The following is a 25,978-nucleotide window of genomic DNA, read 5'->3' on the forward strand; positions in this document are numbered from 1 at the left end:
CTTTGGTGGGAATGCATGTTGCGTGGATCTTGATGTGCTGGGTCGAGGGCCCACTGAATGGTGTGGCTCTCGGCACTCTGCGTTCTGCCCCACCCCCCTCTTGATGGTCGTTTGACCAAGATGTGGCCCCCCACCTGCCTCTCCCAGTCTCAGTTTCCTTCTCTGTGAAATGGGGAGAATCAGAGTCCCCACCTTGGAGGGCTGTGGTAAGGCTGAAATGAAAGAAAGTGGTTCCTGGCACAGGAGAGGTGCTCAAACAATGTCATCTGTGGGTTATGTCATTGTTACCTGGGCTCCAGGATGTCAGGTCTTATCGGCGAAGTCCCTTCCTGCTTGGACAGCACATGACTGTCATTGTCTCCCTGGCCTCCCTGATGCCAGCGAGTTCAGCAAAGACAATAAGGCCCCTGTCCCCAGACTCAGCCCTCCCAGCACACAGAGCTCATGTCATGAGGTGGGTGTTTCAGGAAAAGATGTGACCCAACTTCACAATAAAAACAGGCCTAAGACAACTCACAACATAGAAAAGCAGCCCAGGAAGGAGTTTTTACTTCAAGATCTGTGTGGGGCTGAGAGGCACAGGGAGGGGCCAGGACAGGATCCTGCACAAGGTGCCTCTACCAGGGTCAGTGAAGCCCGCTGGGCAGTTACTGAGTGTGAGGCCCTGTGCTGCAGCTCCCCAAGCTTCCTCGACTCCCAGCCACGCTTTGTGGTCCTGTTAGAGGACCACTGACTGAAACTGCCCACCTTGGCCAAGCACAACAATAGCTGCTTGCTTGAGTTGTCTCACAACAGGAGGCCCTGATAAGGAATACGGTGCTGCCCTGAAGACTAACCCAGAGGATCTGGGAGGGATCAATAGGAGGGAGGAGATGACCAACCTCCCAGGATCCTTGGTGCTGGAATCTGTCTTGGCTGAGAGATGCACGCGCCATCAGGAAGGACCCTGGGCCAGACCAAGTTCAGGCCAAGTGAGACGACCGACCAGAGGTGATCCAGAAACTAACCCCGTTCCCATTAAACCGGAGACTGCGAGCCATGTGGCAGAGCAGTTCTCCTGGGTTCCCGCACCTGCTGCTCTCTGCCCAGGCGCCCCTTCCCTATAAGGTCTCCTGCTTTGTCAGCACGTGTATCTCCTCAGACAATTCATTTTCGAGTATTAGACAAGAACCCATTCTCGGGCCCTGGAAGGGGGTCCCCCTTCCTGCCACAGTCCAGGCCCCTAAACAACACATCCCATTATTTTCTGAAATCATATTATATCTAGGTTTAAAGCCTGACTCACCAGGCAATGAGAACCTTTCAAAGAGGACACCCCCAGAAAATCCAGCCAAAATCTTCCCTCCTAACCTGTTTAGAGAAGCCAGATCTTAGAGGAAAGGGAGACCTCCGTGCTTCCCCCAACATCCAGCACCAGAGCCCAGTAACTTGGATGAGAAAATTAACCCTAGAGCCTTTCTCGGCCCCAGGCAGGAGTATGGCACATGGCAGGGATGCAGAGACTCAATAGGCAGAAATGGGGGGGACCTGCCAACTTTTAAAGCATCTTCCAACCAAAAAGTCCATGATTTTATTCTAGATCTGATACCACACCAGACTAACATTAGCCTCCGGATTTTTTTTTTTTTTTTTTTTTTTTTTTTTTTTTGGCCACACATGTAAGATATGGAAGTTCCCAGGCTAGGGGTTGAATCGGAGCTGCAGCTGCCAGCCACAGATACAGAAATGCCAGATCCGAGCCGCATCTGCGATGTACACCACAGCTCATGGCAACGCCGGATCCTAAACCCACTGAGTAAGGCCAAGGATTGAACCCGCATCTTCATGGTTACTAGCCAGGTTCATTACCACTGAGCCACAGTGGGAACTCTAACCATTGGCTTTTGACATTAGACAAAGTAAGAACTTCAGAACTAGCTAACACTGACCTAGCATTTCCTACACAGCTACTGCTTCCAGAAGCAGCTCTTCCACCTCAGCCCCTCTGCCCCATGTGTCCAGCTGAAGAATGGAGTTTAGCTCCTGCTCTGCCCATGTCTCTGATTGTAGAAGGGAAAGGAATTATCCATAAGGAGAACCCTGTGGAAAATCTAAAAGCCACTTAGACATGAATTGTGCCCCCCACTGGGATGACTGCTCCAGACAGCAGTTAATGAAAGAGTCGAGGCTGACACAGCCGACTATGGTACTTACAGCGGTGGTGCCAGCACTCCCATGGAAGAGGACACCTGCGTAACAATTTGCTTAAGATTGAGGATGGGAAGTCTTCGAGTTGCTTTACATGGTAACACTGAATTTCCCTTTCACTGGGTAGCCAGTTTCCTCTCTGGGTCTTGATTTCAAATCCCAGTTTTGCCACAGACATGCAGTGTAACATTGAGCAAATCACTTAACCTCTCTGAATCTCAGTTTTCTCATCTATAAAACGGTAAATAAGCAACTTTTGAGGAACCCTTCCTATGTGCCAAGCCCTATGCTGACACATCTATATGAGTCACCCCAATGGATCTTCACAATACCCAACAGATATAGATGGATTTATTATTTCCATTTTGCAGACATATGTGAGGCTCAGAGAGGAAGTAGCTGGCCCACAGTTACACAGCTTCTGAGTCACAGTGGGGATTTGAACCCAGGCCTGTCTGGCTGCAGAGGCATGGCATAGGTGACATACATGGAAAGGGCATGGGGAGTGGCCACAAGGTGGTCACTGGGCCCTCCCAGGCCTGCCTCTACCTCACACCTGCTCTTCTCCATGCACCCCCAACATACACCCTTCCTCCCTTGGGTTCTCTGACTGCTACTTCCTGTCACAGAAGCCTCCTGGGGACCCTCCTAAGAACTGGAAGCCCTGCCCCAGGCTCCATAGCTCTGATATTATTCCAAAAGGAAGGACCCACCCCCAAAATCACAGGACCCCCACCTACTTCCTCCTTGGGTCCTCTGGCCCAGCCCCAGAGTCTGCCCCTTGGGCCTCAGCGACAAACCCTATCAATTCTGGCCAGAAGCTCCAAGGTCACCAGGTGCCAAGGACCCCTCCCTCCACTGAAGGGTTCCGCTGAGAGCAAGCCCGGCCAGGAGGTGGATTCCTGCCATGTTCCCGCCCACCTGAGCTCAGGTTATAAAAGTTGTGTCTTTCTGAGAAGCTGGAGACAGAGGCCCAGGAGACATTCAGGAGAGCCTGTCCTATTCTTGGAGAGGTAAGGACGAGGAGGCTAACGTGGGCATTTCTCAAATATTTCTCCAGCATTTACAATAATCTGGTGACATGGTGCAGAGATTCTCAGCACCAGGGCAACCTGGTTCAAATCACTGGGTCAGCCAGCACCTGGGTGACCTTGGGCAAGCCATTTCTCCTCTCCGCGCATCGGTTTTGTCACCTGTAAATTGGGCCTGCTATCCATGTCCCCAGACCATTATGGTAAGGATTCAATAATGTAAGGGAGCCTGTAAAGTTCTCAGGAGGGGGCCTGCCACATAGTAAGGACTCAAGTAGAAGTCGGGGCTGGTAGGCGATCCAGAGGCCTGAGATGGTATGAGGTCCTTAAGGGCAGGAAGGGAGGAGAAACCTGACTTGGGTGAGCTGATTGGGAAAAGTACCCAACATAGGCATTGGCTAAACACTGGTTGGATGAATAGTGGATGAACTTTGGATCAGCCTGGAAGCAAAATATGAATAGCAAATGCCATGAGTACCAATTTTCCAGTCCAAAATTTGCACATGCAAAGAAACAAGAAACTTTCTTCTTCCAGCACCCAATTTTTTTTGGCCACTTGCACAGTATGTGGAAGTTCCCAGGCCAGGGACAAACCTGCACCACAGCAGTGACAATGCCAGATCCTTAACCACTGGGCCATCGGGGAACTCCTCCAGTACCCAGTTAATCAGTTTTGAGCTCCTGCCACCAGGCAACATAAAAACTGGATGTTACTTATCCGAGGCAATGCCAGGAAGGTCTCAGGCACTCCAGAGTAGGCTCAGCCACCTTGGGGGTGTCCTGTCCTTACTCAGGGGCAAGGTTTAGCCTTTGGGTGGCTTCTTCATGGGCACTGGGGTGGGGTGGGCTGGCTCCTTAGAGGGCCCTGCTTACACTGGCATCTGCCCTGGAGGTGTCCGCCTCTGGCTGCCCTCTGCCTTGTAGTTCCAAAGGCTGCAACTCCTGGCAGCACACCTTTACCCACTTGGAGAGCCCCCTGCCTGCAGGCGCTGGGGTCCCAACTATGCCCCCTTGACCTCCTGGGCAGAGCTGAGTTTCAGCAGGCAGGAACCAGTGCAAATGGGATGATTGAAGTATTGAAGTATTTCCCTGCTAGTTGCTAAAGAGCCAAAGCTTCAAGCCCCACGGTGCCTACCCCAGCCACTGTGGTGCTTCTCCCAGGACCTCCACCTCCTGTCCTCCTCGAGATCCAGAAACCTCCATGGTTAAAAGGGAGTACTACCTCTTTTAACATCTCACAATGGTGCACAGCCACAAAGCAGCTGTTGGGTACACTGCCTGTTAAGTGCTTTGCTCACATATTTTTTTTTTTTTTAGGGCCACACCTGTGGCATATGTAAGTTCCCAGGCTAGGGGTCGAATCAGAGCTCCAGCTGCCAGCCTACACCACAGCAATGTCAGATCTGAGCCATGCCTTCAAACTACACCACAGCTCACTGCAATGCCAGATCCTTAACCCAATGAGCGAGACCAGGGATCAAACCCACATCCTCATGGAATTACCGCTGAGCCACGACGGGAACTCCATCGCTCATGTGATCGAATGCTTTCCCCACAACAATCTGTGATTGTCCCCATTTCACAGATGAGAAAACTGAGGCATGGAGAGGTCAAGTAACTGGCTCAGGGTCACACAGTCAGGAAGTGGCAAAGCCCAGATGTGAAGCCAGCCCACCTGAGGGGGGAGAATTTCAGGCAGAGGAACAGAAAGCACTAACAGGAGGTGCTGGGAAGTACGGCTGCGCTCAAGGAGCAGCAGATCTAGAGCGATGGGGAGAAGCAAGGGAAGGAAAGCTGGAGAGATGGTTCTAGGAGAGCAGAGGTGGGAGAAGCTAGGCAGTGGCCCTCAGTGAGCACACGGAGGTGGCCCAGCTCTGTGTCCGCAGGTCCTGAACAGGAGGATGCTGCTGCTCTTGGGGTCACTGCTATGCGGGGGGCTGTTGCCCCAGGCCCAAGGGAAGGCCCAGCACTTGGTCTTCATTCGAATCAGCAAGAATCAGCTGGAAACAGGTAAAATGTAAGGGGTGGGTGGTGGGAGGCAGGAACCCAGAGAAGGGCAGGGGTGGAAGATGGCACCACCTCCCTGCTCAAGGCTCTTCCTCTTCCAGCCTCCTCCTCATCAGAGGCAGAATTTGCCTTCCTTTGCCCAGAGCTGTCCCCATCTATCCCCTGCCCTAACACTTGCAGTGGCTCCCTAGTGCCTTCAGGAGAAGCTTTGAGCTCCCCATCCTGGTTTTCAAGGCGCTGCCTCCGCAGCCTCTTCCACCACCAACTGCCCTGACCACCTCTATGGACCTCTCATCCTCCTTCCTTTGCTTGTGCTGTTCCTTCCCCTGCAACAATTTTCCCTCCTTCCCAACACATTCAAGTCTGACTCACGCTTTACGGCAAAGCTCTAACAGTCCCAATGTCCCCAGCAGGAGGAACCTCCTTCCACTGGGTTCCCACAGCCCTTTGGTGAAACCTCATTTATGGCCTTATCTAAGCATATCATATTTGTCATCCTGTCTATCTGTCCTTCTGTCTCTCTCCCTAACTCTTGGCTGTGAGCTCCTTGTTGTCCATTCGTCTCCAACCCCATTCACCACAGTCCAACCTCACCGATCTTTCTGGTTCATACACTCACCAGGCTCGTTACCACCTCAGGGCCTTTGTACGTGCTGTTCCCTCTGTCTACATTGTCCTCTCCCCAGATCTTGCAAGAGTGGATGTCTTCATTCCAGGCTCAGCTCAAATGCCTCCCCCTCAGAGAGGCTCTCCTTGACCATTCTATCTCACACAGACCTGCCACCAGCCCCTGTCAGCCCTGACTCAACTCTTTTATTTTCAAAAATTGCCAGAGTTCCCATCATGGCTCGGCAGGTTAAGAACCCGACATAGTGTCTGTGAGGACGGGAGTTCAATCCCTGGCCTGGGTCAGTGGGTTAAAGATCTAGCATTGCCCTAAGTGGCCAGGAAAGGAAAGGAAAGAAGGGAGGGAGGAAGGGAGGAAGAAAAGAAGGAAAGGAGGGAGGGAGGAAGGAAATTGCCTTGCTTGCTTACCTGAGGGCTCAGTTGTTGTCTGTGACCCCATTAGATGTAACAACCATGGGGGCAGGAGCCTCAATGCTCCTGATCCCCGAGCCCAGAAGAGAATAAGAGTTTCATCAGTACTTGCGGCTGAATGACTGTCTAAATCGTCGGCTCAAAGCAGGTGCTAGTGGGCATTTGTTGAATGACTGAATGAGGGCAGAGCCCCACGCTAAGGGGGCCTTGTCCTCAGACATTTCAGACATGTTCTTGAAACACCATGTCCTGGATCGCTTGGCCAAGATCCCCGTGATGGGAGCCACAAGTGAAGGCGCCACCATCCTGGACCACCTGCCTTTCGTCAGAAAAGGCCTCTCCAAGAAGAGCAGTGGGCTGGACCTGTCGCTGGTCACAGACCTGCTCTTGGGGCAGAGCCTCCCACCACTAGGGAAGCTTCTCCAGGCAGGTGGGTAAGTCACCTTCTGGCCTTTCTTCCCCCTCAGGCCCAGTGTTCTCACCTGTCAAGTAGAATTCCAGGTGGGTAGATGGGAGCCCTGAGTGTCTCTGGAGCTTCTCTACAGCTTGGGGAGCCCTCAGCAAGTGTATAAGTCCTTAAACTTCTCCAAGCCACCTGAAATCCTCCAAGGAACAAAGCAGAATCTCAGTCAGGGATAATAGGCTGGCAGTATCACAAACTTGCAGGGTATTATTAAAAATATTTCATTGAACTGCCAACTTTTAAAAATCCAGAGGATTCTGGAGTTCCCATCATGGCTCAGCAGAAACGAATCTGAATAGTAACCATGAGGATGCAGGTTCAATCCCTGGCCTTGCTCAGTGGGTTAAGGATCCAGCATTGCCATAAGCTGTGGTGTAGGTTGCAGACACAGCTCAGATCTGGTGTTGCTGTGGCTGTGGCATAGGCCGGCAGCTGCAGCTCCAATTCAACCCCTAGCCTGGGAACCACCATATGCCACAGGTGTGGCCCTAAAAAGATAATAATAATAATAATAATAATAATAATAATAATAATAATAATAATAATATATCTGGAGGATTTTAAAAATCCAGAATTTTCTGAATGTATTGGCTTGCTAGGACAGCCATAACAAAGTACCCAAACAGTGGCTTAAACCACAGAAATTCTGAAGACTAGAAGATCAAGGCGTTTTCCATGGCTCTCCCCTAGCCTCTGGGGGTTTATGGGCACTCCTTGGTTTTCTTTGGCCTGTAGAGTGATCACCCGATCTCTGCTTCCGTCTTCACTTGGCCTTCTCCCTGGGTGCGTGTCTGTGTCTGTGTCCAAATTCCCCCTTTTTATGAGGATACCGGTCATGTTAGACCAGGGCCCCACCTTACTCCAGTATGACCTCATCTTAATGACATCTGCAACAACCCTATTTCCAAATCAGTTCACTTTATAAGGCACTGAGGGCTAAGAATTCAACATATGAATTCCAAGTGAGGGGGGATTCAGCCCATAACTCCAATTCCTTCAATAACAAAGATGTGGCCACACCTGGCCTGGCCTCCCACGTGGCAATCAGTGGTGTAGAGTCTGCAGACCTTAAGTCCATCCCCAGCCACTCCCTCTACCCCCTCTTACATTACCTGCTTGGCCCTGAGGGCAACTGAGTTGGAAACTTCTGATAAAATAAGCACCAAGATAAATGGATGGTATGCATTTAGATTAGGGCAGAGATTCCTGCAAGTTCAACCTACATAGCTATGGCTATGCCTCCAAAGCCATCCCCCAGCATGAGCAGGGAGAGCCAGATGGGTCCTAAGATGATAAGAGTCCAGAAGAAGTTTTCTGATGGAAGTGAAATGAAATGAAAAGCTAGGGCACTGGAGCGGGCGGGAGTGCTTCCCAGAGAGGCCTGGGAGGAGAGGGCTGGGCCCACGCTTGCCCCAGCCCATCCCAAGGTCTAGGACTGGTCACCACTCGCCTCTGCCCATGCATCTGCACCACCTGTGCTCACCCATCCTGGCATAGGCATCAGCTTGGGAGGGCCATAGGGAAACCCCCACGTGGTCCAAGTCATTCTTTTTTCTTCTTCTTTTTTCTTTTTTTCTTAAGGGCCACACCTGCAGCATATGGAAGCCCCATGCTAGGGGTGGAATCAGATCTGCAGCTGCCGGCCTATACCATAGCCACAGCAACACCAGATCCTTAACCCTCTGAGCAAGGCCAAGGATAGAAATCACATCCTCATGGATACTAGTCAGGCTCATTTTCTGCTGAGCCACAGCAGAAACTCCCAAAGTCATTCTTAAAAACCCTGGAACCATGAATGTTCCCACGCTAGAGGCAGGCATACAGCCTCTGGGGAGCCTGATCCATCCAGGTCTTCCTCCAGCTCTGGAACTCGTTGCTGTCCACTCCAGTGGGTACCAGAAGAGTCACCAGCTTGTGTCTACTGTTCACAAAGCACATAAAAGTCTGGGCTCCTCTTAGCTCAGGAAGATGCTGGGACCTGAGCTCACTGTGAGGAACAGGAGACTCATGTCCCGCCTCTCTGATGCTCAGCAGGGCAGGTGGTCCCTGAGAGGAAGGCAGGGGGAATCGCCAGCCATCTGACTTTCTCTGACTCCCACCTGCTTGCGTCTCTTTGCAGGAGGCTCGTATTTGAATTCAGACTGGTTAAATGTGCACGGACAGCTCCTCCACTGTGTTGTCCCCGTATTGTAGGGGGTGACACTGAGGCCCGGAGAAGGGAAGGGATATGTCCAGGTCTTCAGGGCTTAGAGGCAGGAACTCGAGCCCAGCGTTCTGCAGCCAGGCTGGGAAGGGCTTGTCTCAAAGCTGCCCCCACCCTTCCCAGTGTCTGCTGTATTCTAGCCAGCACTGACCTACACGCTCTGCGGTCACAGGGGCCTTACCAGACACACAAGCAACACCCCCTATCCTGCTCACAGGTTGGTCATAGAAGATGCCAAAGGACCCGAGGTCACCCTGCAAATCCTGAGTGACAGCCTGCTGCAGGTCACATTGCGAAACAAACTGTACCTCTCGCTCCAGAGGTGATGTGTGCACTGGGGGCTTCCTCCCCACACTCCTTGGTTCCGGGCAGCCATGTGAGGCCAACAGAAGTCTGCTGCCTGCGTCACCATAAGGGTCACAACAATCCTTTTCACTTGGGCATGTTTCGCAGTCACTTTTTCTGATGGGGAAACTGAAGCACCGAGTCAGGGAGGGACATGACCAGGATGACAGTGAATTTGCAGCAGAGGCTGAGATAAAACCCTCTGACTTCCATGTCAGGGGACATGTGCCCCATCTGAGTAAAAGGTGGCTGCTTCCACGGGGAGACCTGAGGAGTGCCTGGTTCAAGCTCACCTTGGAGTCTGGCATACCTAGACCCCAATCCCACTGACCATCTAGGCATCTGTCCTTGAGCAAGGGCGTCCATTCTCTGGGCCTCACCCCGGAACGTTATGATCGAGTCCCCTACAGCCCTTGGCTGTGGTGAGAGTTCACTGCCAGTATAAGAGGTCAGATCTCTCGCTAAACTGTGGATGATGATGCTGACCTGGGGTCGTAAACACAACAGCCAACGGGGGGAGTGACATGAGCAGAATTTAGCACATGAAACAGGAATATTCTTAAATGCCCCCAAATGTCCACTCTTGTGGGTTTTTTAAAACATGGCGTTCTTTGTCTAGGTTCCTTTTTGAGTAGAAAAGTAAGCACAAAGAACAATTTCTTTGATAGCCACATGGACAGAGAAAAATATTAAATCTTGGCTATACAACAAACATATCACCTTTATGATGATGTGCAGTGAAAATGCAACTTGATCCTTGGTCTGGTGGGGACTAGAGCAAACTGGAGCGCATGTGGCCCATCGCAAGGTCACATCAGCCCCAGGTGAATGTCACCCAACAAGGATGCTGGCCCGGAGCTATCAGATCTTTCAAGTTTTCCAAAGTTTAAACTTTGTATTTTTCATGAACTCTCCTAGTCTCTCATTTAAGCCCTCCAGGCAGCTGCCTGTGACTTCTGTGACAGGGCTGTGGCTTGGAGCCTGCCCAGACATGCTGCCCCTACAGGATCCTGCGGTTCAAAGTCATCAAGAACATCCGCATCGGGGTGCGGCTGGAGCAGATAGGGAACAAGACCAACGTGGCCTTCGAGGAGTGCCACACCCCACCAGGGTTCCTGAACATCGAGGTTCTGGAGCAGTGAGTACCTACCCTGATTCCTGAGCTCAGCCTGTCACTGAGACTCCAGGCTGGGGCTGCCTCTCCCCAGCCTAAGCTGTCTAGAATGACCAGGGGTATTAAGGACAGGGTCATCTCCAAGGCCACCAGTTCACACCACCCATCAGCATCTCCTGCCTCCACATTGAAGGTCGTGGTTAAGAGTGTGCATCCACCCAAGCCAGATATTGGTTTGGCTGTCTCCTAACACTGGGAGCCCTGGCCAAGCGGTATGACTTCTAGGAGCTTCAGTTTCCTCGCCAGTATAATGGGATCAGTCACAGAACCCATCAGCAAGAGATGGGTTGTAGGGGAAGAAATGAGCTAACTCATATGAGCTACTTAGCACAGAACCTGCCACATACAGTGGCCACGACCTATGACTCTTATATATCCCCAACACAAAAGCCACCTCCTCCAGGAAGACCTCCACTGTGATCTCTCCCTAAATGGCAATCCCAGAGACCTTTATCAGAGAGAGAAATAAAGAGACAGTGGCAGAATGGAAGAATCAGGAGGAAATAAAGAGGAGGAGGAGAAAGTCAAGGAGAGCGAAAGCAACAAGTCAGGAAAGAAAGAAAAAAGAAAAGGAAAGGGGCGAAGAGGAAAAAGGAGAGGAAAGGGACACCAGCTGGGGAAGGAAGCAGCCACTCTGAGCTTCCATGTTACCCAGGCCCACTGGGGCTTTCCTCAGCCCCGCCCTGGATTCCCCATCTGGCCTCAGTGGCCCCTTCCATAGCATCACAGACCCCATCTGCTCTCCCCGCCCCTAGCATGGGCCTCCTCCTGGTGAACGAAGCTCTGAAGTTGGCGACAGATGTCCTAGACAAGGCATTGCCCTTCCTCCTGCAGAAGATAGTAAGTTGTTTATCCCTGCCTGCCCCCTGAGAGAGGGGCATGACCTCGAGGGACAGTCCCTTGAATTACCCCGACCTCAGCAACAACCCTCTCATGCCTTCCCTCCAGGTGTGCCCCCTGGCCACCACCCTGCTCAACTTGCTGCTGGAAGACCTGTTACACATCACTCTGCGTATGTAGCTCCTGGGCAAGGAAGCAGCTTATCTGCTGTCCCCCGCCTGTATGCCAGAACGCTTCTAGGCTCTGGGAATATGATGAGAAATAAAACAGACCAAGCTCTCCCACAGGAGCCTACTTCCTAGTGGAGGGGGAAAAAGGGCATTATGCCTTATGACCTTGGTAAGTCATTTTCCCCCCGAGCCTCAGTTTCCCAGTCTGTAAAATGGGCATAATCCTAGGCCCACAGAATGGACTTCTGCAATAATACCTATAACCTGGCACAAAGTTATGGCTCAATGAGTGTTCATTATTACAAGAAGCACAGGCCCAGCCCACAAGGAACTTAAAGCTAAGCAGAGAGGGAGAAGGTGTTTCTCCCTGCTTGGCTGCCTCCCAGTACCCTTCCAGTCTCCCCCAGGGAAGCTGAGCCCCAGTTTCATTTCCCCACTGTAGCCCCAACCATCTCGGACCCAGAAGACTTCCAGTACCACGTCACCACCACAGAGTTCACGGAGGAGGCCATCCTGATGAAGGTCCAGGTGAGCCGGCCCCCCAGCCTGGGCAGACCCTGTGGGAACAGCCACTGCCAGGGGAGGATGGCAAAGAGGAAAATGAGGTGGGGGAGTTCCTGCTGTGGCTCAGCGGTAACGAACCTGACAAGAATCCATGAGGATGCAGGTTCGATCCCTGGCCTCACTTAGTGGGTTAAGGATCCAGTGTTGCCGTGAGCTGTGACACAGATAGTACACTCGGCTTGGATCCTGCATTGCTGGGGCTGTGGTGTAGGCCGGTAGCTGCAGCTCCGATTCAACCTCTAGCCTAGGAACTTCCATATGCTGTGGGTGCACCCCTAAAAAGAAAAAAAAAAGAAAGAAAATGAGGTGGGGCTTCTTGGATAGGAGGTAGAAAGAGGAGGAGGAGGAGCGAGTGAAGGAAGTGGGCAAAAGAGAGAGAGAGGGGAAGGGGGAAGAAAGGGCCCTGCCCCCAAGCCCGGCGAGTCCCACCTCAACCCTGGAGAACAGGAGAGGCCGGGGGCTGCGTGTCCCATGAGCCAGAATTAGGCTCCAACAAAAGGGCTGGTGGGGCGTCTCAGGAGCAGCAGGACCGTGTGTGTGCCCAGCTGGAAGGGACCCTCGGATGGAGAAGCTGAGGCCCAGAGAAGAAACAAAGCTGGCTGCCCAACTCCTCCATGGAATGGTCACGGGGGGGGGCGGGGGGGGGGTCAGGAGGACAGGAAGGATATGGGTGGGGGTGCTGTTAACAAAGGCGCGGAGAAAGGAATGGGGCTACGTGAAGGGGAGGCAAGGAAGCGTGGCTTGTGGGTTCAGAAGCCAGCTCCACCTCTCTTAGTGTAAGATCTTGAGAAAGTTGCTTCTCCCCTCTGGGCCTCAGTTTCCCCATCTATCAATCAAATGGCGAGGATAACAGTGTCCATCTCATGGTGCTGTTGTGAGGTTGAGATGAGATCGTGGCCTGAAATGTGCAGCACTGTCCCTAGCACTTACTGAGCCCTCCGTATATCAGCTGTAACCATTTTTGGCCAAAGAGGATGTTCCCACTGAACTTCTCCTTCCTTCTTCATTTTTCTGAAGCTTGTGACCCCCTGTGGCTCAGGCAAGAGAGCTCCCAAGCCTGACTACCTGGACCCCAATCCCCTCCCCACATTAGCCCAGGACAGCATGGCAGACCTGGCCTTTCCACTGGAAACCTACAATGACATCCTGTCCTGCCTCTACTCCAGCAAGGAGATCCATGTGAATCTCTGGGACCCTACGGTGAGTGCTTGAGGAAGGGGAATACGTAACTTTATTGCTCTATTTTTCACATGAAGAAACTAAGGTCCAGCTGGCAGAAGTGCCTTTCTGGGTGGGCTTAGTCCCTTCCCCTCTCTGGACCTCACCTGGAGAACTCCTACTCAGCCTTCAGAACCCAGTATAGAAGTTCCTTCCTCTGGAGAGACTTCTTTGAACACTCAGGTCCCTTTTTTGTTCCTCTTTTCATAATATTTATGCTGCAAATCTATACCAAAGGTCTGCTATATGTCATACCCTGTGCACACAGGGTCCTTGCCCTTGCAGAAATCAAAATCTACCAGAGGAATAGAAACTGAACAAAAAAACATTCAGATAAATAAAATATCTTATTTACAATAAGCAGAGCAGTGGATTAGCAAGTGACTGGACACTGCAGTTAATGAAGACGTTTCTGAGGAAGTGGCCTGAGTGGAGGCAAGGAGGCACACACAGAAGTGTACAAGAAGAATAAGTTCCCAGAGTCAATGAGGGGATCAAATGAGGGAGAAATCCAGATAGATCACAGTTCACAAGTTCCCAGCAGCCCTCATCACATTTTAAATGAAACTCAGTCCCCACTCTGCCACCCATGGCCTTGTGGATGTGGCCCCTGCCCACCTCTCTAGCTCTGTCTCATCACCCACTACACTCCAGCCACACAGGCTGAGCTGGTGCTCACCTCAGGGCCTTTGCACATGCTGACCTCTCTGCCTGGAACACTCTTCCCTCCACTGAGGTCTCAAGTGCACATGTCATCACTTCGGAGAGCCCCTCCTTGACTATCACATCTAAATATCTGAAGTTGGAGTTCCCATTGTGGTGCAACGGAAACGAATCCAACTACTAACCATGAGGTTGCAGGTTCGATCCCTGGCCTCACTCAGTGGGTTAAGGATCTGGCGTTGCTGTAAGCTGTGGTGCAGGTCACAGGCATGGCTCAGATACTGCATTGCTGTGTCTGTGGCATAGACCAGTGGCTGTAGCTCCGTTTTGACCCTAAAAAGCAAAATGTGTGTGTGTGTGTGTGTGTGTGTGTATCTGAAGTTAAGCCCTTTCTCTCTTCTTTTTCTCTCTCCTCCCTCCCCTCTTTACTTCAAAACACTGATCGCATGGTGTATGTGCACGAGTAAACCTATATGTGCGAAGTTTTATACACACACATGTATATTTGCATGCATTCAGTTCTTTATGTGTTCACCGACTCCCTCATTTTGAGGGAAGAAACTATGAGCAGAATACTATGTAAAAGACACACACAATGGGTACTCAGTCAACATGGAAACATGAAATCCCAAGATCCATATCTGGAAAAGATTTAGTGTTATAAGGAAACCAAGGCCCAGACAAGGAAAGTGACTTTCCCAAGTCGCCCAGCAGTGCAGTCAGGACTGGAGCCAGGTCTCCTGCCTCCCCATAGTGGTCCCTCATTTCCACACAGGTGAGACCATTATAAGTGGACCCTGTGATTTCACACCTACAGAAATTCTTACACGAATTGAGGATATATATGCAAGGGTGTTCTTTGCAGTTTCACTTATTCCAGGGTGAAAAAAATAAAGTTAACCTAGATGTCCATGTATAAGGAATTGATAAAGTCAGTCATGCTATGGTCATATAAGGTGGAATATTATGCAGCCATTTAAAAGAATGGGTTGTTCTATATGTACTGATGTTGAGGGGATCAACAAGGTGCAGGACCACGTGGTTAGAAGGTCCCCACTTATCCATGCTTCTGTGTATGTAGAAAAGAGTCTGACAGGATATGCTCCAAAATATCAACAGTGGCTACCCCTGAGAATAGGATTTTAGGGAAAAAGGGAAGAAGTATTGAGATGGATTTTTTAATTTTTACTGTATACCTTTTATAGTGTTTTCTATAATGATTGATGGTTTTCAAAAATCAATGGAGCATAGATAGATGAATACAAATGCGATAAAGCAAAAACAGGAAAATATTAATAGAAGAATTTAGGTGATGAGGATATAAAAGTTCTCTACAAAATTCTTTCAGTTTTGGAGTTCCTGTCGTGGCTCAGTGGTTAACAAATCCAACTAGGAACCATGCGGTTGCGGGTTCGATCCCTGGCCTCGCTTAGTGGGTTAAGGATCCCGCGTTGCCGTGAGCTGTGGTGTAGGTTGTAGACGTGGCTCCGATCTGGCATTGCTGTGGCTGTGGTGTAGGCTGGCAGCTGCAGCTCCAATGAGACCCCTAGCCTGCGAACCTCCATATGCCATGGGTGCAGCCCTAGAAAAGTCCAAAAAAAAAATTCTTTCAATTTTGCCACCTATGTGGAAATGTTCACAATAGAATGTTGGGGAGGGGAGAAGCATTGAAACTATAAAAGGTCAAGCTTTCCAAATAATCCATGGTGAGAAACAGGTGAATGTCTCCTCCCACGCTGAGACTGAGTGGGGTGCCAGTGGTATACTCCAATGGGGACAATTACCATTTCGATTTCTCATTGAACCCCGCTGACACCACTTGCAGACCGCTCAGAACAGACCTTTAGGATTTTAAAGGCCAACACATGTCTCACCCTTTTTCCAGGCTGCTGACCTCATTCAGCTGCTGTTGCCGAGAGAACTGGAGCTGGGGCCCAAGGTGGGTATATTGCCTGCTTCTCCCCCAGCACCTTGGCCAGGCTCTTGAAAGATTCTGGAACAAGGGGTAGAACTGAGCCACAGAGGCATGTTCTATTTGGCCAGCCTTTCCTACTGCGGATTCTGGAAATTACTGTGAGGATTCTGGAGATATTGTGAGGATTAAAGGAGATAATTCACTTAGGTCATTGCTCCACCCAGATGACATGGCCTTGTGGCTGTCACTGTTATTCACAAGTGAACAAAAGCCCAACCTCGCAGAGGCACACCTCCCATGGCAAACAGATGTGCCCATGGCAGACAGTAGTGACCGACGACCCTGTGCCACACCCCTCCGCCTACATCGATGTAATCCTCGGAAAGCCTGCCCTCTCACCCCCTTTTTATGCGTGTGCAAACTGAGGCTCAGCAGGGCGAATTCACTTGTCCAAGCGCACACAGCTTAGTAAGTAGCAGAACCAGGACTTGAACCCTAGTCCCAGACTCCAAACTCTGTGCTCAACATGCTCTCTCCAAAGGCTCTGAGAAGATGGCACTTGATGGAAAAATAATAATAACCAGAACCACAGTAGATGACAAGAGCACCACTAGATGTCAGGTTCCATTCTATGTACTTTATAGAAATCAACTAATTTAATTCCCACAACAACCTGTTGAGGCACATACCATTATTATCCTCAGTTCACACGCATGAAAACTGAGGCACAGAGAAATTAAAAAACTTTTCTCAGGCCACAGTTTGTACGCACTAGAACTAGACTCTGGCTCCCAACTCTGTGTTCTTACCTGCTATGCATGCCCGGGCAAAGGAGGATGTAATTTCACCTCAAAGGAGCTCAGAGAGGGTAAGTGACCTTCCCAAGTTCACTCAGCAAGTTGCTGCAGAGCTAGAATGAAAACATAGACACCCTGGAGTTCCCATTGTGGCGCAGCAGGAACGGATCAGACTAGTATCCATGAGGATGCGGGTTCCATCCCTGGCCTCGGTCAGTGGGTCAGGGGATCTGGCGTAGCTGTGAGCTGTTAGTGTAGGCCAGCAACTGTAGCTCTCCTTTGGCCCCTAGCCTAGGAACTTCCATATGCTGTGGGTGCACACCACCCCCCCAAAAAGAGAAAACACAGGCACCCTGACTCCTAAGGTGGCTTTGTTTCCATTCCTCCAAGATGGCTAAGGAACACCATCTTCTGTCCAGGCCTGTACTTTTTCTTTTTTTCTTTTTTTAGGGCCACACCTGCAGCATATTAAAGTTCCCAGGCTAGAGGTCAAATCGGAGCTATAGCTGCCGGCCACAGCAACACAGGATCCGATCTCTCTCTGAATTACACCTCAGCTCATGACAACACCGGATCCTTAACCCACTGATCAAGGCCAGGGATCAAACCCGCATCCTCATGCATACTAGTCGAATTTGTTTCTGCTGCGCCACAATGGGAACTCCAGGCCTGTACCATTTCTGCTTGAACTTCATTTAGACTTCTCACCAGCCCAGAAGGAGTGTGGGACTGACCATCAGCACCCCTAACCCTCCCACTGTCCACCTGGGTGGCCACACAGCTGCAGTCATCCAGCAGGGCTCCCTGGTGCTTCTGGGTCCTGGCAACACCTCCTCTGTTTCAGTTTCCTGGGTGAGTCAGCCTCTGAGCTCTTCATTTGGGGGGACAAGGGGTCCATACAAGGGCCCCTCCATAGCCAGCTGACTGAGGCTGGATAACAGGGGGGCAGCAGCAAACCTCACTGCTGTGTCATCTGCTAAGATTCCAGCAGAGCACACCCAGATAGCTGCACCTGCCGTGAGAACATAAAAATACTCCAACACTTGCTCCCCTAAGTTTAACCCCCAGCGCTCTCCAAGGACCTCTTTAGCAACTAAAGGGTTTTGCCTTAGATACCCTCATTTCTGTGCCCTTGACTGTCTCGCCCTCATCCGCAAAACCAGGAAAAAGATCAGAGAAATGGAATTCCTAGAGGGCTAAACTCATCTGTGTTCTCAGATGAAAAAGGTGCCCCAAGAAAGAGGTGACCCAAGCTGGAGAGGCCTGGACCCTGGCAGGAATTCTGGGGACACACAGCTCCCTCAAAATCTTAACTTCTCTCTTCTGAGTCCCCTTGGGATTCCTATTTCCCACTCCATGGACCTTGAAATTGGAAAGATGCCTCAGATAAGGTGGCAGGAGGCTCGCCCCACTGCGGGTGAGCCCAGGAGCATCTGGTGTGTGTAACAGAATGCTGGAACCTTAGCTGGCATGATTCTGTGACCTAGAAATCAGTCATCTCTGGCTGGTGGTGAAAAGTCCAATTTCTGGCTTATAAGGTGACTATGTGAATTACGGAAGCCTAGAGACAACCCCCTGGAAACCAAGGGGTTCTCTGGCTCCTAGCAAGTGATGCTCCCGCCAAATGACTCACTGCGAAAAGCTTTCCTTTGACTGAGCTTCCCCTGCCCCTCATATCCAGCCCCAGCCTCCCTCCCTTGCCCTCCTGGAGCACCCAGCACCCACCAGTGCCCTCTCCCACGGCAACACCCACACATTCATGGTCAGAGCACACATGACCCGGCAGCTGGGTGTGGGGGTGGGAGGAGGACCGGGTGAGAGGTACTGGCCCTGGACAAGCATTCAGGGAGCGAGGGGGTAAAGGAGATCCCTCTGGCTGGAAGGAAGATTCCGCTCCTGTTCTGACCTAATTTCGACTCCTCATAGAAACTCCTTTCAAAGGCTGTGTTTTCCTCGAAAAATCGGGAATTAAAACTCCAGTTCACTCCAAACAGGTAATTTTTTTTTTCTTTTTTGGTTTGGGATATTCAGAAAAAAATACGATGACTGACAGAGAGAGAGATGGGAGGAGAGAGTGGTTCTGGGGTGCAAGTTTCCAAGCTTGCTGTCAGCTGAATGGAGTAGTTTATGGGGGTGGGAAGGAAAGGCGAGAGGTACACTGAGCACTGCACCCCTCAAGCCACTGCCAGGACCTAAAACCGTGATCTCTTTTCTCTGGTAGCATCGCAGTCACCCTGGGCCCTTACCCCCCTGGCCTTGCAAAGCAGGTGAGTCTCCTTCCACACCCTCAGCCTCCCTGCGGTTCTGAAGGACATACCAGCAGGCCCAGAAGAAGGCCCTTAGTCACTGGTGTAGGGGGTGGAAAGCCTCACTCATTTTCCCTGGGGGCTCTCTTGTCCTGGAGCCCCCATGCCCACAGGGGGTGGGGAGAACCCTCAGAACTTGTCCATTTCGCCCTTGTGTATACTTAACAAGTACTTACGGAGTGTCTACTACGTGCCCAGCCTTGCCTTAGGTTCTTAGGATGTGAGCACAACAAATGTCCCTGCCCTGGTGGAACACACATTCTAGCAGGGAAACGTGAGATAATAAACACTAACTACAGTAAGGTAGATGTTACAGTATGTGGGTAGGTGATAACTCGATGGAAAAAGCAGAGGGGATGGGCAGGGAGGATGGGAGGCGCAGGTGAGGGTAACTATTGAGAAGGAAGGTCAGGGAAGGCCTTGTTGAGAGGAGCAATACAGGAGGGAACTGGGGGGGGTGGGGGAGTGTGCCTGGGGCCAGGGAGCAGCAGGGGATCCAGGGAAGCTGGATCCGAATGGGAAGAGGGAAATGAGAGAGGGAGCCGGGCCTGCTGCTGAGGGCGGGCTTTTCCTGAGACAGATGGAAGCCAGTGGTGGGTTCTGAGCAGAGGAGGAGCTGATGGGACCAGGCTAGATGGAGGCAGAAGCCCCATGGAGCAGGCTGGGAGCTCAGCGTAGAGGTTGACGAGGCTCAGATGAGGTGATGGCAGGTGGCAGTGGTGGGGAGTGGCTGGGAGCAGGATGCATTCTCAAAGTAGAGCTGCCAGGATTTCCCAATGGAGTGGATGTGGGAAGGAGTGAGGAGCATCCTGGGTGACACAGGATTTTTAAGGGCACCTCCTTATCTTTCAGGAGAATATTTGGTTTGTGCCCCCAGCAAGGCTATGTGTCCCTTCTCTGGCCTTCCTCACCCAGAATGGCATCCTAAGCTACCTGTGCCACCTGCTCCCACCTGTGACAGTGCAGGGTTTCTGCGGTGTGACTGGCCTGGGCCCTCCCTGCCCTTGGGGCACTGGCCCCACTGTTAGCAAGTCCATGGGTGGAGCATGCGGCCTCTTCTCCCAGGTCCTCTTCTTGCTGGTGGAGCTTTCCTCCACCCCTGCTTGTCTGAAAGAGGCCCCATAAAATAACTTCCCTTTTCCCTCCCTAGTGGCATCCCACCACCCTATGCTTCCATGGGCTGTGAGCCCAGTGCTCTAACCCTAACAGGGGGAGGCTGCAAGGTGGAAAAACAGTAAAACAAAGGACTAAATGAAAACATGTACCAGGAAACATTTCAAAAGTATCACTCCTGTTATATCAGGCCTCGCTCTGGCTTCCCTTGCGTAGAAAACCAGGTTGAGAGACCCTAGGGCTCATCTTCCCAGTTTAGGGATCCCCTCTGTGACATCATCAGAAGGTTGTCGTCCAAACCTGGACTGTCATGTATAGTTGGACGGGTTGCACACTGCACAACTCACCCACATCATAGACAATATAAGTACAAATGTTTATGAGAGTCTCCCAACAGATGGCGAAAGAGTGTCTTGAAGAAAGAGCCTTTTCCCAATCTGTCCAAATGGGTTGGGGCTGCCCTGATCAAGATTTCTCGAACATCCCTGGTGACAAGGAGGCTTGCTATCTCAAGGTGACATTCCTGCCCCCGTTACCAAACAGCTCTCAGCAATGAGAGTTCCACCTTGGGCTGACCCAAAGCTGGTCCCTGTGAAGCTCTGGCCCTGGGGCCTCCTCTGGCCCAACTGGTTTCCTGGACTGCCCTGCAGAGATATGAAGATAGTTATTATGACCTGGGTGAGGTGACCCTTTCTCAGGGCCCCCAACTTTCCCCGGTCCCTTCACTAATCTGGTTATCTGCTCCAACACCCTTTAAAGATGGAGTCCCCAAGACAACTCCTGACCTCCTGTTGAGCACCTGTACTCTGGGGTCCCCCCAGTTCCCATGGTCAGAATCTGCCAACCCAGCTGAAGTGAGCTCCCTGTTCCTCTTTTATCTCTTGTAGGAAGAACGTCTGGAGGCCTCTGTCTTGGAGCTTCTTAGGAGAAGGTTTTTGCCCCATCATAACAGTGAGCCCCACTCTTTCTCTCATACCCACATACCACGTGACCAGGAGCAGCATCAACCATGCCCAAAGCCCTGTACAGACAGCTGGCTTCCTCCTTGTCTCCTGGGGTTGGTTAAGAATCACCCACACAAGAGTTCCTATCGTGGCTCAGCAGTAATGAATCTGACTAGTATCCATAAGGACGTGGGTTTGATCCCTGGCCTCACTCAGTGGCTTAAGGATCTGGTGTTGTTGTGAGCTGTGGTGTAGGCTGCAGACATGACTCGGACCCTGAGTTGCTGTGGCTGTGGCATAGGCTGGCGGCTACAGCTCCGATTTGACCCCTAGCCTGGGAACCTCCATATGCCATGGGTGTATCCCTTAAAAAAACAACAAAAAAAAAATTAAAGAATAAGAAGAAGGGGAACCAACTGGAGGTGGGAGATGTAGAAATGCAAGATCCAGCAAGGCAGCCAGAATCTAGGTAGGCAAGGATGTAACGTGAACTGGGATGGGGCAAAGGAATGGGGGAAAAGAATCCTACCCTTGCCAGTGCCTATCATGGGATGTTCACCCAGTAAGTATATCTGGATCTTGAACCACAGAGTCATGGTGAGAGTCAAGAGATGACCCAGGGCTAAGTCTGGCCCAGGAAGCCTATATGGCCCTGCAGGGTCTGAACATCCATGTCAGCAGATTATACATTGCCAGGGGGTGCTATTCATACTGGAGTCCTGTCCAAAGGAGAAAAAAATTAGAGCCAAAGCCACTGAGGAAATACAGGAGAACAGCTTGCAAGAAGTGGTCTAGAGGTAAGAGAATTGGCAGAGGAGAGACTCATGAAAGCCTGTGCTGCAGGCAGGACTGTCTGGTTCCAAAACAGAGAGAGGACTGAAATGAGGAGGAGCTAGGCAGCTGGTGAGGAGGCCTCTGCAAGATCAGAGGACAGACTGGAGACCAGGGGCACCTGTCCCTCTTCCTCTGCCCCACCCCCATCCAAGAGGACCAGACCAACAGATGAGGCTGGCAAGGGTGTATGAGCCCCTGCCCTGATCCCAGAATATGATGGCGGAATGGCACGCGGTAAGTGCTGGTCAGTGCAGAGGAGGAGGAGGGGTCTAGGCCAGGCCTTCAGGGTCAAAGCTCAAAACTCAGTTGGCCAAAAATCAATTGGATAATTCTCTGAAATTCTATTTGCAAAATGACCAATTCTCCAAGTTTATTTCATTTACCAAAATCTTACTCTAAGAACTATTTTTCCTATGTTTGGTAAATGAGTATACTCATGGATATTTTCTTTGATATATTTCATGGATATTCTTGGTAATATAACCAAATTTTTGTGTGTTAACTTTTCAGCTTGTATTGACTTTTTCCTAATCCTTTTCTGAGACATTTTCTGTCTCTGCCAACATTTTAGCATTTTAGGGAGCACACAGCATTTTCAGCCATTTCCCTCAATTAAACAAGAAGAATAAAATTCATTAATAGATTCCTACAAATTGAACACTCCTTAAAATGCTGCTAAGAAAAGTATCTTTGTAAGACTGTGTCCATAGTTATTAAGTATATTAGAGAAGAAATTCCCTTAAGATAATTTTTTTTTTTTCTTTCTCGGCCACACCTGCAGCACATGGAAGTCCCAAGGCCAGGGATTGAATTCAAGCTGCAGCTGCAATTTTTGCCACAGCTTTGGCAACACCAGATTCTCAACCTACTATGCCAGGCCAGGGATTGACCCCACACCTCTGCAGTGACCTGAACCACTGCAGTCGGATTCTTTTTTTTTTTTTTTTTTTTTTTTTTTGTCTTTTTGCCTTTTTCTAGGGCCACACCCATGGCATATGGAGGTTCCCAGGCTAGGGGTCTAATCGGAGCTATAGCCGCCGGCCTATGCCAGAGCCAGAGCAACGCCAGATCTGAGCCACGTCTGTGACCTACACCACAGCTCACAGCAACGCCAGATCCTCAACCCAATGAGTGAGGCCAGGGATTGAACCTGCAACCTCGTGGTTCCTAGTCGAATTCGTTAACCACTGAGCCATGACGAGAACTCCTGCAGTCGGATTCTTAACCCACTGCACCACAGCAGGAACTCCAAAATAGACGTTTAATAACATCTTGGAGTAGAGTGGCTGTTTGGAGACCTGGCTTTCCGGAGTGGGGCAGTCTGATGGGCGATGGAGATGGTGCCTCTGAGAAAGGGGAGCAGAGAGGACATACCCAATCCCTTGCCTGTTCTGGGCAGAGGACCAGCCAGGGGTCAGCTGGGCTGGCCCCACACTGCACCACAGACACTGGTCCTAAAGACACTGAGCTCTCCCATCCTCCTCTCTCACAGACCTGCTCAGAGAACAAGGCCTCCTGCTACCCAACATCAAGGGCATTTCCTTCGACCAGGCACAAATGGAGCCCTCCCAGGTAAATGCTGGATAAAGGAGCTGCCTGAGGCACACATGGGAGGTCAGAGCTGGAAGGGCTGTGGGGTCCTACAGGTGCCTTGTCCCCATCCTGCAGAGGTAGAAGCAGAGGCCTGGGCAGAGGAGCCACTCCCTCGGGAAAGCTCTTCACCACCCTTATCTCACCGTCTCCTCCCAGCCATTCTGGGTGGGGTGCCCCATTTACAGATGAGGAAACTGAGGCTCCAGAGGGCTCCATGACTCCCTCAGGGAGCCAGACCCAAGGCTCACCAAGAGCTTCAACGCCTTACACAGGGGATCTTCCAATTAGCTCCATGAAGTTGATGCTATTATTTTTCCCATTGTACAAAAGAGAGGCAGAGAAACCTGTCCAGGGCAGCAGAGCTAGGATTCCAACTGGGGTTTATCTGACTTCAAAGCCTGTACTCTTAGCCCGGACCACCCCCATCCACCACCCTAGAACTTGGGTGTCCTGACCCCCAGAACTGAGCCGTTGCCTCTGGTACCTGCTATCTGTGAATCACCAGAGGGTGGGAACCAGAGCCGGCCATAGGCTGGCTAAATGCCAGGGAAACAAGATGTGTCCAGAGACCAGAGGGCAGAGAAAACCAGCAGAGGAACCAGAGAGGTGTCTCCAGAGGCATCTGCCAGCTCTGAATCTGCCCCACCTCCTCATCCCTCTGAGGGTGAACCCGAGAAGAGGCTGATGGCAAGGGCAGAGCTCAGAGACTCCCTTCATGTCTTTGTTTCCCACCCTAAAAAGATTCCCACCTTTTTTTTTTGCTTTTTTTTTTTTGCTTTTTTAAGGGTCGTGGATGAAGCACATGGAGGTTCCTGGGCTAGAGGTCGAATCAGAGCTGCAGCTGCAGGCCTACACCACAGCCAGAGCAACGCAGGATCCGAGCTGTGTCTGTGACCTACACCACAGCTCACGCCAATGCCGGATCCTTATCCCACTGAGGGGGCCCAGGGATGGAACCTGCACCTTCACGTATACTAGTCAGGTTCACTTCTGCTGAGCCACAACAGGAACTCCCAAAAAGATTCCCACTCTTAAAGAGCAGCAAGCCCCTGGTGTCTCTCAGTCTGCAGTCTGTGTAAAATGGAGATAGAGATATCCTCCCCATGGCTGGAGCGAGGGGTCCTCTCACAAACACAAGGAAAGGTCACGACCTCTGATCTCATCCAGCCCTACTGTGACATCTGACAGAACGTGACCCACCATCCCAGACATAAAGTTTCAGCTTCAGGACAAATCCCGGACCCAGGACTCTCAGTTCCCAGTCCTGACATTCAGGAAACACTAGAAGTCTGCTTTCAAGGACCAGACGTTACTGTGCAGGAGGTGGCAGGAGGGGACAGCAGCAGTTTCTCTCACAAAACCCCAGCTCCTGGCCTATGCTGTCCACTGCCCTCACCCTCAGAGCCTCCCCTAGATTCAGCCCAGCGTGTGCCTGTAGGGAGGGGTCAGCTCAGGGTGGCTTTAGCAGGTTGGGGCTGAAAGGGGGCTACTACAGGTGATACAGGAGCTGGGGCTGCTCCAGAAATGATGCCACAAATCCTGGCCAGGTGGGCCAGAGCGGGCACCCGAATACCAAAAAGAACAAAGTCAGGGCAGAGCCCCAGCAGCTGCCTCATAACCAGACCTACAGCAGCAGGGGTGAGAGGGAGGGTGGGCTCGCTGGCTCACTCACTGACTCACTTCTAGGCTGCCCTGCACTGTCATGCTGGTTCCATGCTGTAAACTCTAGAGTGTACCACTCATACTGTAGTTAGTGTACACGAACGACACCACCTAGTGTGGGGCAGTGAGTGCACAACCTGCACATCCTTCCATGGCTGCCCTCATGGCTCACTCATTCATTCAGTCAATACATGTCACTCATTCAGTCAGTCAATACTTGTCACTCATTCAGTCACTCAATACATGTCACTCATTCAGTCAGTCAATATATGTCACTGGATGCTCTGTGCCGGCCCTGTTCTGGGTGATGCTGGCACAGAGATGAGTCAGACCCAGTGCCTGAACCCTCCAGGAGCTCCCATTCTTGTGGGGAAACCAGGTGCGAGCAGATGGACTCCAGCAACATGGGCGGGTTGGCAGAGGTTTGAGCATTGTGGATAGGAGCACATGGCAGCTATGGCTGGGTGACAGGCCCCCCTCAGGGTGACCCAAGCAGGGTGAACCCCAATGCTACAGACATGTGAGGCCTCCTGGCACGTAGGCTTTCAGGAAGAGCCCCAAAGACTGGTGTGTCCTTCCCTCACAAGCATTCCCCTCCTTCCCTCCACTCTATCCCCATGTCCAGTTGGTCCCTGATTCTGCCCTCAGGACACACAGCCCCTCTGGGAGCGGGAGAGCAGGAGCAGCCTCTGGGAGAGCTGGGTTTGGGTGCATGAGGGCACATGGGGCGCATCTCCCCATTTCTATCCACAGAACCATTTGCTGCTGACCGTCCCGAAGGAATAGTCGGTTCTTACCGAGGGCCAGTCCTTCCCCTCAGCCACAAGTGCTCCAGACCCTTGAGAGTCCAAGAGTGGCTACAGTCACGATGGAAAATCCAAGGAGCAATAAAGATGATTCTTGCTTGAGAA

At 51.3% G+C, this 25,978-nt stretch overlaps 1 protein-coding gene and 1 long non-coding RNA gene across 5 annotated transcripts; one reads left to right on the forward strand and one right to left on the reverse strand.

The window, feature by feature from the left end:
- Positions 1-2,550: 2,550 nt before the first annotated feature.
- LOC146395263 (uncharacterized) lies at positions 2,551-16,728 on the reverse strand. 2 transcript variants are annotated; one of them, XR_014832213.1, is made up of 2 exons: positions 16,628-16,728; positions 2,551-6,858 (listed from the first exon to the last, which is right to left on the reverse strand). It is a non-coding gene; the product is annotated as an uncharacterized LOC146395263 (long non-coding RNA). The 2 variants fall into 2 exon arrangements; XR_014832212.1 differs by having other exon boundaries at positions 2,551-6,866.
- Positions 3,150-25,978, forward strand: BPIFB5 (long palate lung and nasal epithelium protein 5). Of its 3 annotated transcripts, none has more exons than XM_005672829.4 (16): positions 3,150-3,200; positions 5,105-5,228; positions 6,481-6,697; positions 9,147-9,251; positions 10,281-10,412; positions 11,204-11,288; positions 11,397-11,460; positions 11,901-11,986; positions 13,040-13,222; positions 15,789-15,842; positions 17,315-17,467; positions 18,542-18,609; positions 18,837-18,882; positions 20,922-20,985; positions 23,305-23,384; positions 25,821-25,978. In XM_005672829.4, exons 2-16 carry the CDS (start codon positions 5,120-5,122, stop codon positions 25,851-25,853), a joined length of 1,479 nt encoding a protein of 492 aa, XP_005672886.1. In that variant the 5' UTR covers positions 3,150-3,200; positions 5,105-5,119; the 3' UTR covers positions 25,854-25,978.

The sequence above is a fragment of the Sus scrofa genome, chromosome 17 (assembly GCF_054392235.1).
Source record: "Sus scrofa isolate SSC_HxYL_T2T_F1_AM1 chromosome 17, Sscrofa_HxYL_maternal_Yorkshire_Landrace_v2.0, whole genome shotgun sequence".
NCBI classification, from domain to species: Eukaryota; Metazoa; Chordata; class Mammalia; order Artiodactyla; family Suidae; genus Sus; species Sus scrofa.